The sequence below is a fragment of the Enhydra lutris genome, unplaced genomic scaffold, assembly GCF_002288905.1.
Source record: "Enhydra lutris kenyoni isolate GAN:26980312 unplaced genomic scaffold, ASM228890v2 scaffoldscaffold56, whole genome shotgun sequence".
In the NCBI taxonomy this organism is placed as follows: domain Eukaryota; kingdom Metazoa; phylum Chordata; class Mammalia; order Carnivora; family Mustelidae; genus Enhydra; species Enhydra lutris.
In genome coordinates, this window is record NW_019154140.1 from 7,388,064 (window position 1) to 7,399,148 (window position 11,085).

The window sequence follows — 11,085 nt, forward strand, 5'->3', positions numbered from 1 at the left end:
AGGGAGTAAAGAAATTGTACCTCAAAGAACTATAAGAACTAGCTAGCAGGTATTGGTAGAAGGCAGGGGAATACCTCTGGACTTGGATTTTGAAAGTGCCTAATCAAGAGGACCAGAACATAAAATTGTAAGAAGTCACTGGCTTGGAAGCATATTTTAGGTACTCATAATTTAACACCTTGGCCAGGAGCCCAGGGAACGGGGGTAAACTAGCTGCAGGGGTGCCTTTCAGAAACCTGGAAAAAAATGATGGCAAACACTCAGCAATGTGAAAATGCTGCCGTTGCCCTAGCAAAGGAATCAAAAGGTGCAAAGAGAATATGCCAGAATGGGTCCGTTATGAGACCCAGAGGACATTCCCATTCACCAAAGCCATCAGGTAGAAGGGCTCCAATGTCACCAAGTTCAATGAGCCTTCTGCAGGCCAGGATGGAGCATGGTAACAGCCAAGAAGATCACAGGGCTACTAAATAGTAGAAGTCAGCGGGGCAGCACTTTAACAAAGGTCCAGGGACAATTACAGGCACACGCTTTACTGTGCTTCACTTTATTGCACTTCGCAGATGCCGCATTCTTTTACAAACTGAAGGTTTGTGGAAACCCCGCAACGACCAAATGTACTGGCACCATTTTCCCAAAAGCATTTGCTCACTTTGTGTCTGTGTCACATTTGTAAATCTTGCACGATTTCATTATTATATGTTATGATAATCTATGATAAGTGATTACCACTTGCTGAAAGCTCAGATGGTTAGCACTGTTTAGCTATATTTTTTAACTAAGTTATGACTTTTTAAAGACATAACGCTATTACACACTTAGTAGATTACAGTACAGTGTAACTTTTACATGTGCTAGAAAACCAGAAAATTCACCTGACGTGCTTTATCAAGGTATCTGTTTTGACTACAGTGGTCTGGAACCTAACCTACGTATCTCCAAGGCATGCCTGTAACAGACAACTTCTAGCATAGGTAACTCAGTCCTAAGTGAACTTTTATTTTAATCCTATCTTTAGATTCATCATCAAAATGATCTTGACAGTTTACACCTATCTCTGCTCCAGCATCAGGCTTAACTTCAATACAAGTTTTTTACATACATTCCTAGCTCTAGAGAATTTGGGGATGATAATCAGACATTAATTGGGAGAAAAGAAATGCAAATGGGAGTAGGTGGCACAAAGAGCAGAATGAAAAGAGGAAGATTTCTAAAACTGGTAGGCTTTAATAAGGAAGTTCCACCCGTTTCCATTTACTTCTTACAGGTTTTTATCTTACCTTCCAAACCAAACCAAGCTCCTGAAAATGTATTTTACTTCTTGGGATGGAAGTTAACCTGTCCTGTTTTTCCCTTTCCCATCAGATACAACTCCCTAAGGACCCAAAAAATATATATACACATTCAAATACAAAGAAAACATGCATTCAATTGTTTTACATTTTCATAACATTTTAACATTTAATAGAAACTATATACAATAATTTTTATTATATTTTACATAAGATAGCCACTACAGAAATTTACATAGGTTAGAAGCAAGATGGATGATTAAAGAGGGCCCAGTCCTGTGGGCTATTCTCAGAGATGATAGGTTAGAGTTCAGTGGAGGAAGGAGGGGTTCAGATTACCAATCAGGTAAGAAGTGAAGAAAGGCTAAAACACAGGCCATTAGATAGAGATAATCAGACACTGGGTTCCATTAATAACCCAAAGGTACACACATCTCCTACCTAAACACCTATGCGTATTTGTGCCTGGACCTGGGAATTCCCATTACAAAGATGTCTCTCCCTTAGGCACAATCCCAAATACTCTCAGTCCCAGCAGCTCTGACAGGAATCACCTATCTCTCTCTTCCCTGCGCAGAGTGGGAAGACACTCTTGGTCCCCCCACAACAAATCCGGTTTATGTTTGACTACAGCACTCAATAACCCAGAGGAAAAACGCCATAGTCGGAGGTGTCCTTCAGCGAGAGACAGTCATAAATACTTGTTTAAAAGAATGGAAAATTCAAATCCACCAAAGTCAGATAAATGGTTTCCCAAACAAATCATCAACTGATAGAAGAGGGCTCTGGCTTCCCATTTGTAGTAGCCACTCCGCTCTGAGGCAGTGGTGCAGAGGCTTTCTCAGAATTTCGAGACCCCTGTGATCTGCACCCATCTCCAGCCATCTGCATCTGGCCCTGTTAAAAGGAAGTCACTTTGGTTACAAATCCATTCATTATGGTCTGAAACATGAATGTGACTTATCAAGATCATGACAGCAGAAATACAGTAACTGAGAGGTTGCTCTTCCCCATACTGTACTATCTCTGATCCTTGGAGTCAGCAGCCATGACAGGTAGCATTCCTGAGGCCCTCCCAATGGGAGGGAGAGCTATGGGTTGTTTCTTCCAATGAAACAGCCATTCTCTGCTGAGGTTCCAGAACAGCCAGGAGATCACAGGAAGACAGTCCTTTGGGCCTCTGCTTGAAACAAACAGCTATAGTACAACTGCTAGTCTTCAGTCAGGGCCACCCGTACCCCACCCAAGGCTCAAAGAAAGAAGCTGAATCATATGACTTGTCCTTATGCTACGATGAAAATAATTCCAGTGCTGAACTCTCCCTTTAAAAAGAACCACTTATGATTTATGTAGATTCCTTGTCTTAACCTCTTCTAGTTAACTAAAGAAACACGCATTCTGCTCTCTGAAATTCTGGGACTAGTGGTGTTCTCTTTAAGGGCCCATTTATAGAACTGCCATCTGGGGCCCCTATACAGTCTACTTGTGATGACAACCCCACACTGGGAGTACATGCTAGCCATAGCCAGCAGGGAGACCTGTGCCTGGATGGGGTTGTCCTTCACTTGCCAGAATATCCACCGGGCCTTCGGCAATTTCTTTGACTGAATGATCTTCAAGGGTTAGTGAAGGATCAAAAAGTAAGGGTGAAGGAGGGCACTGCATACCATCACCCACAACATCCAAGTCCTAGGAAAAGAAAGAGAAAAAGCCTATCAGTAAAACCAAGGGAACCAGTAAGCTGAAGCTGGCATATTTTTCAATAAACCTCAAAGCAATTTTCCTGTATTTCTCTCACCCCCTTGCCTACCTTTAACCAAAAAAAAGATTTTTCCCAGAATGTCCAACAAATGGGATAAGATCCGAAAGCGCTAAAAACTTTTGCTTGCTGCTGAGTATAAAGCAGAGACCACTGTACTAGCTTTAAAAAAAAAAAAAAAAAAGGTATTTTCAAATAGAAAAATTCAGACACAAAAATGTAGAATAGTAGCTACCAAGGGCTGGAGGGAGAGAGGAAGCAGGAGTTATAGTTCAATGGGCACAGAGTCTTGAAGATGATAGAAAAATTCTAGAGATGCACAATGGTGACAGCGGCTTGATACTGTGAATGTACATAACACCACGAATTGTACACGTAAAAATGGTTAACAGTAAATTTCATGTTATAAACATTTTACCAAAAAATTTTATTTTAAAAAAGTGTATTCCTTCTAAGACTAACTGTAGTCACCATCTAAGTTCACCAGTGGTGAACCTAATATGGACAATCAGCATAATCACAAACTAGAATAAAATACTGCTTTCAAAGATTGGACAATATGCAAGGTGGCTGGCTGACTGACTCTGTTGGTAGAGCATGCAACTCCTGATCTCAGGGTTCTAAGTTCAAGCCCCATGATGAGCACAGAGCTTACTAAAAAAAAGAAAGGCTGGACAATATGAGATTGCTTGATTAATGCCCTACAGTCACAGTGAGCTAAGTACTATTTGGATGAAGTCCCTATCCCCTCCCAGAAATCCCTAATTCTTAAACAAAACATACTTCAATTGCTCTTTTAAGAGGGGGGAGGGGGGAGTCACCTGGGTGGCTCAGTTGGTTAAGCATTTGCCCTCTGCGCAGGTCACGATCTTGAGATACTGATGTCCTGGGAAGGAGCCCCATGTCAGGCTCCCTGCTCCGTGGGGAGTCTGCTTCTCTGTCTGCCCCTCCCCCCCCTACATTCTTGCTCTCCCCTCTCTCTCCTCTGCCTCTCTCAAATAAATAAAAGCTTTTTTAAAAAAGAGGAAAAATAAAAAAGGAAAGAAAATCATATTCCATAATCTATGTTCTTCCAATTGAAGGAGCCATTCCCACTGGGATGCTGAATGGCTACCAGACCACAGAAACACAGTACTCTTGGCTCCTGTTTGAAACCAACAGCTACAGCAAACCACTGGTCTTGATTCAGGGCCAAAAGCATCACAAAGCCACAATGTGTCAAACTAACTTTCATGCTACCAAGAGTCTACTGCAAAACTCCCTTCCCAAAAGTGATTTACAAAAGGGTTTCTACTCCCCTATGCCCAATCCACTTTATAGAGGCTGTTTCCAGTAATCTAGCTTTACAACAGACTTAGATCTATGCTTTTAAATTAAGTCTAAGCAAGTGAAACCCTTTCTTTGGTGTGCTAATTACCAAATTAAGTATCACACTTCACTACAATTAAGGTAAAGAATATTAATTTTAAAATGTACGACACTTAAGCCTGCTCAATTTAAGCAGAAATTCAGAAAAGGGTATGGTCAGCTACCTAAGATCTATTTCAGATGTGTTAGAAACTATTTATTTTTCCATTCAGTCATCCATTTATGAGAGTGCTGAGTAGGGGGGAGGGGCAGACGGAGAGACTCTTCAAGCAGACTCTCACAACCCATGAGATCATGACCTGAGCCAAAACCAAGAGTCCCACACTAAACTGACAGAGCCAGCCAGGTGCCCCTAGAAACTTCTGTACTATCCACAGAAACCAGTATTCTCATGTGGTTAAGCCTGTAAAATGTTCTCTTCAATTCTTTTACTTGCACAATTATTATACATATAATTAACTTGGCATTTGAAAGAACCAATTTAGGGACACCTGGGTGGCCTGGGATGGAGCCCCCAGTTGGCCTCCTTGCTCAGCAGGGTGCCTGCTGCTCCCCCTGCCTGTGTGCGCTCTTGCACTCTCTCTCTGGCAAATGAAAAAATAAATGAATAAATGAAAATAAAAGAACCCACGAGGCATGAAGTTTCCCAAGTCTCAAGATGACAATGGTATGGAAATGTTTTGTAAAGAAAATAGATATTCAAAAGGCTTTTCTCACATGTTCATTTTGTCTGTTATAAGAATTAAAATTGGGGAGGGGCACCTGGGTGACTCAGTGGGTTGAAGCCTCTGCCTCTGACTCAGGTCATGATCTCAGGGTCCTGGGATCAAGCCCCATATTGGGCTCTCTTCTTAGCAGCGAGCCTGCTTCCTCCTCTCTCTCTGCCTGCCTCTCTGCCTACTTGGGATCTGTCTAATAAATAAACAGGAAAAAAATCTTAAAAAAGAAAAAAATTAAAATTGGGGAAAGGAACCTCAAACAAGAAGAGTGGATCAGCAGAAATGCCTATCACAACAGGAATATTTAGAAACAGAAGTCCATCAGGACATAAAAACAGAATCCACATTTTGTTCTGATCTCAAAAATCACACACAAAAAGTAAGAGGATTATGGTATTAGGTTGTTGCCAAACATCCTTGGATCAAAGCACAGTAAACAGGCAAGTATAATATCCAGAAGGAAAGACTGAATTTTAACCTGTATTATTATCTAATACCTGGTCCTCCCATAAGTAAAATTATCAGAAGTTATTAGCAAGTTCTAGAAATGACATCTAAGGCAGAATATAGGTTACAAACTAAGATTGGTTGGTTAAATTCATACAATTAAGAAATCATTTTTTCCCTCAGGAAAATTGTATATTAATAAATATATCCAGTACAGGAGGACAAAATTTCTAAAACTGGATTTTGTTTCAACATTTTCCAGAGAATTTTTACCTCCAAAGATTAAGAATAAAACTATACTTATAATGACCAATATGATTTATCAAAAGTGTATTAATATGAACATAGCAGATGATAAAGTACAAATGATTATCATTTTTTAGAAGATTTTATTTATTTATTTGACAGAGAGAGAGAGATCACAAGTAGGCAGAGAGGCAGGCAGAGGGAGAGGGGGAAGCAGGCTCCCCGCTGAGCAGGGAGCCGGATGCAGGGCTCAATCCCAGGACCCTGAGATCATGACCTGAGTCAAAGGCAGAAGCTTAACCCACTAAGCCACCCAGGCGCCCCAAATGATTATCATTTTAAACCTCTAACATCAAAGGTCCATCTTAAAAACCCACTGGAATCTGAAAAGTAAGGTTACTTCTCACATTCTTTTGGGAAAAAAAAAAATCCGAACAATATGAATAAACAGATTTGATGATGTTTTTAAATATTTTTAAAGATGTTATTTATCTGAGAGAGAGAGAGAGAGAGAGAGAGCATGCATATGCACACACACACACAAGCAGGAGGAGGAGCAGAGAGAGAAGGAAAGCCAAAGAGACTCCCGGTTGAGCGCAGAACCCTGAAGTGAGGCTGGATCCCAGGACAGAGATCATAACCTGAGCCGAAACCAAGAGTCAGACCCTTAACTGACTGAACCACTAGGCGCCGCTAAATATTTTTAAAATTAAGATCCCTTAAATGTCAGTTTCATATACATATAATCACAAATCTTATAATCTCTAAGATTTTGTGTAAAAATTCTCCAAAGAGCAATACTAATACGGCAAGAACAGGTGAAAGGGGAAAAGCAAAAAGGTCAAAACAGAAATGGCTCTAAAAAATTATCAGATGAGGGGTGCCTGGGTGGCTCAGTGGGTTAAATCCTCTGCCTTCGGCTCAGGTCATGATCTCAGGGTCCTGGGATCGAGCCCCGCATGGGGCTCTCTGCTCAGCAGGGAGCCTGCTTCCCTTTCTCTCTCTCTGCCTGCCTCTCTGCCTGCTTGTAATCTCTGTCAAATAAATAAAATCTTAAAAAAAAAAATTATCAGATGAAATAAAAGCTACTATCCTAATATGTCTACATGAAATACATGTGCTAGTTTCTATATATTTACATTATTATCTGAAAGGAATGTAGTGATATAGTGCTTATTAGGTTAATTTTCAGACCTTATAAATTTGCTCATGTTACTAAGTTTAAAAAAAAAAAAAAAAAGATAGTGCCTCTGCACTTTCTTCACATTTAAAATGAAGGGAAGTGGACAAAACTGTCCTTATCAACAAAGGGCTATTTGTTCATTTACGCTCTTCAACATAATCTCACTGGAAAAACTTGGGAAGCACTGAAGTATATAAAGGTCCCTTACTAGTTTTCATATTCTATGAAATCTGTGTTAAAGAAATTTTTTTAAAAAGCAATTATAATCAGGACTATAATAAAAATGATAACTTTATTATAAATGAAATAATGAAAAAAAGTTTAATAAGCCTATAGATCATATGTAACCAAAAGGGAGAAAGGGAATCATGAAAAAAAAATTAGACCCAGTTTCTTCTTAGTATCACCTTTCTTTCTCAGATAGTACCCTGTCCTTTTATATCATTTTAAATAAGCAATACCCTTGAAGCCACCCAAACTTTGCTTCTACCATTAGTAAATAATCTTGCAAACTATATTAAATTTTCCATTTATATTTGTTGCATTAAACACGTCATGGTTATACACAAAACTTTATTATGAAATTCAGACTTATCTTCAGAACAAATAATGAAGACCTTTATCCAGAACACTACATATTAACTAAAGTGCTAAGACAAAGATGCTCTATCAACTGATCCCTGAGTCTGGCAGTAGGATAGTGCTAACTATGGGAACAAATAAAATCAGATGGGTTAATGGGTTGGGACCAATTGAGGAACAAGCTTAAAAAAAGTAGTGTACACACTTAGAAGGCTGTAAATACTTAAAAAGAGATCACTGTTGTTCTAGTCCATTCACAACAGAATCTACAATAACACATCAAAAATAAAAGCCAGCAGCCAGAGCTAGGTTTAGAGTCATTTCCTCGGGGGCGTATTAACCTGAAAATGAAACTTTACTACTACAGAGCAAACACACAGCTTAAAACCGTCAAGAGTAGATATGAGAATTCATATGTACTATTAAGATTCTAATGAATCACTCACCTTGTGGATGGGTACCAAGTTTCCTGGCTATACTAAATCCAAAACAATCTTGACTTTCCAGCTTCCCATAGTTGACAATTTAATTCCTTATCATTCCCTCAGATAAAGAAAATCTCCTGCCAACTTAACGGTCCCTAAATTAATATGCTAACATACAAACACAAGCATACATGTAGCATTTCAAAAACTTTATCAAGTCTCCTGGCCACAAAAGACGAACCTAGTCTCACCATTAATAAATAAGGCCTTGCCTCAAGGGCCAACGCGAGCAGAGCTTCTCTAACTTACATCACTGAACTCCAGAGGTAAACTCTCAGTGGGCTGAAGCTCGGCAGCACTCAAGTACAGATCCATGGGGCCGGCTTCCAGATCGTCTGGCACAGACAGTACCTGCTCGGGCTTATACATCTGAGGAGGCAACTGGAAATGCAGTGGGCAGCAGGGATCCTCAGAGAGGCTTACAGGAACTGGTTTGTTGCAGGGTACCTCTTCAGACCCCTGGCAGCATTTGAAGAGAACCTGATTCGTGTCCTGACAAATATCTGTAGAAAAATGGTCAAGGGAAATAAAATGGATCTACTAGAGGCACAAAATACAAGTGTTGTCTGCCATGTAAAATTCAAGGTCTGCACTACAGAAGACAACTGGTTACATGTGAAACAGAATCAAAGACAGTTAGCAATTTTTTCAAAGTTCTTCTCAAAGTGTCATTCACCAGCATGCAATTCTAGCTCTACCGGTAATTTAAATCTAGTCCCCAAATTACACTTCTGGATCCCAGTCATTTAAACTAGAGACACTAATCTTGTCCTCACTTGGGAGAGTCAAACACAAAACATTTGACAACACTGCTAAGCAAACCTCATTAACAATCCTAGGAATCTCTATCTATTCCTACGAAACATTCTATGGCAAAGGCAAATAGCTTGCAGAAACGCTACCAAGGCCTCCCAAGAATCAAGAGGTATGGTGTTTCTGCTCTGTTAAGCACACACAATCAAAAAAAAATTGCAAAAACTTCTTGAATCTTGTTTCCAAATGTTTACATATGTTTAAAGCAGCAGGGAACTGGGGAAAATAGAAGCTCTAGTAATAGACACAAAATAAAAGTAAGTTTCCATGCCCCCTTGCTTTTTGGGGGGATAGGGATGCTAGTGCAGGGGAGAGTTCTGCCATGGTTCCAAAGAGAAAGGAAAGAAGATAATTTTGCTTATGAGGACCCATGGAAAGCAAGTACCCCAGGAACACTCCAGAAGGACTAACAACTTCTACAGAAAAGAACAAGTTTCCGAGTTGGCAAAGCAGCTCTGTAGGATGAATCAAAATTAAACTGATTAGATAAACAATAAAATTTAGTTCAAGTTACTCTCTGTGAAATGTTTTATTCAAGTGATAGCTATTTCTTGAAATCTTAACTACATGGTTTCCCCCTAGATTTACAGACAACTGTTATTTCAAATGTGGGCTTATTTTTAAACGAGAAGCCACAATTTTCTATGAACTAATTATACCCAGGATTATAGAATTATGGGTAAATTTTCCTCCCAAATTTTAAGGTAATATCTAAAAATTAAGAAGTCTAGCATGTATTTTATTTTTAAACCAAATGAAACTTCTTGAATAAAGCCATTTGTTTCAATCAATTCTTAGAAACTGCTAAACTCGTAAGATAGGGTTTCACATCCGTAATCCTACTGACATCACTGGCTGGCCTGTGCATTGTAGGATGCTTAGCAGCATTCCTGGCCTCTACCCACTAGATGTCAGTAGCACTCTCATCCCTAAATTGTAAAAAGCAAAACTGTCTCCACACATCACCAAGTGGGGATAAAATGGTCCCCAGTTGAGAACCACTTCTCTAAAGGAATAGTAAACAGTACAAAGTAAACAATACTTATCAAATGAAAATGAACAATCAAATGAACAAATACACGAATCTAACAGGAAAAACCAGATTTGCATTCTCTATGTGCTTAAGAAAACCTAGTCTCCAATGTGCTTAAAAAGTCCAATCGTATTAAATGATTAACACTTAAAATCAATCCATTATATTAAATGTTTTAATCAGAACTTTTTTCATGGAATTCAAAGAACTTTCACAAGTCTTTTATTTAATACAATATCCTGGAAAAACCCTCCCCCATCCTCCTCCACCCCCTTTCCTTTCCAATGGGGACAAGAGAGACAAAGAGAAGGGAATGGTTGACCTACAACTAGAGTCTGGGTCCTTCACTTTCAGTCCAGTGCTGTCTCCATTAGACCAGTGTAAAGAGTTAACAGGTCACCAATGGCAGTCGCATCTTTCTCTGGGATAAGGACTTAAGGAAGGGTAAGTGACTTAAGCAACTATGGAGTAGAAAGGAAAAAAGCATAAAACAAAAGAAATCATACTTCCCTTCTCCTTTCAAACACATTTCATTTTCAACTTTGCTTTTTAAAATATTAATAACCTAATAAACCATTTGAGTTTAATATTTTAAGTCTAAAATATTCCTCAATATCTGTAAACTGAGTTTTTCTGATTTATAAAGTAATTCACGCTCACTGAAGAAAACCTGGAAAGTACAAGGCAGAGGAATAAAAGGCATTCATAACCCCACCAACAAAAAACAGTCAATTTCTGTTAATTCCCCTCCCAGTATTTGATTATATGTAATTTCATATCCTATTTTTGTCACAATCATTTTCCTAGGTCATTCATAAATTTTGTTAAATCTAATGCTTATTGCCTAAACATATTCCACATAATGTTACATCATAATTTTCTTCTCTATACCCCATTTCTGAAAATTTAAAGGCTGTCTCCAGTTGAAGGAATTTTATGTAAAAATATCGGTCTACATTATATCCTTAAGATAAATTCCAAGGTAACATTATATCAAACAATATGAATACCAGGAGCGTCTGGGTGGCTCAGTGGGTTAAAGCCTCTGCCTTTGGCTCAGGTCATGATCCCAGGGTCCTGGGATCAAGTCCCACGTCGTGCTCTCTGCTCAGCGGGGAGCCTGCTTCCTCCTCTCTCTGCCTGCCTCTCTGCCTACTT

General features: G+C 39.2%; 1 protein-coding gene across 3 annotated transcripts in view; it reads right to left on the reverse strand.

The window, feature by feature from the left end:
• Positions 1 to 526: 526 nt before the first annotated feature.
• LOC111157900 (KAT8 regulatory NSL complex subunit 2) overlaps positions 527 to 11,085 on the reverse strand; it is a 19,908-nt gene continuing 9,349 nt past the window's right edge. Inside the window, exons 8-10 of one of the 3 annotated variants that reach the window (XM_022519619.1) lie at positions 8,331 to 8,584; positions 2,862 to 2,981; positions 527 to 2,189 (exon numbers count right to left, since the gene is read on the reverse strand). In XM_022519619.1, coding sequence (XP_022375327.1) covers positions 2,058 to 2,189; positions 2,862 to 2,981; positions 8,331 to 8,584 — 506 coding nt within the window. In that variant the 3' untranslated portion in view covers positions 527 to 2,057. Of the gene's footprint in view, positions 2,190 to 2,830; positions 2,982 to 8,330; positions 8,585 to 11,085 lie in introns of all 3 variants that reach the window. The other 2 variants (XM_022519621.1, XM_022519620.1) reach the window with 2 other exon arrangements.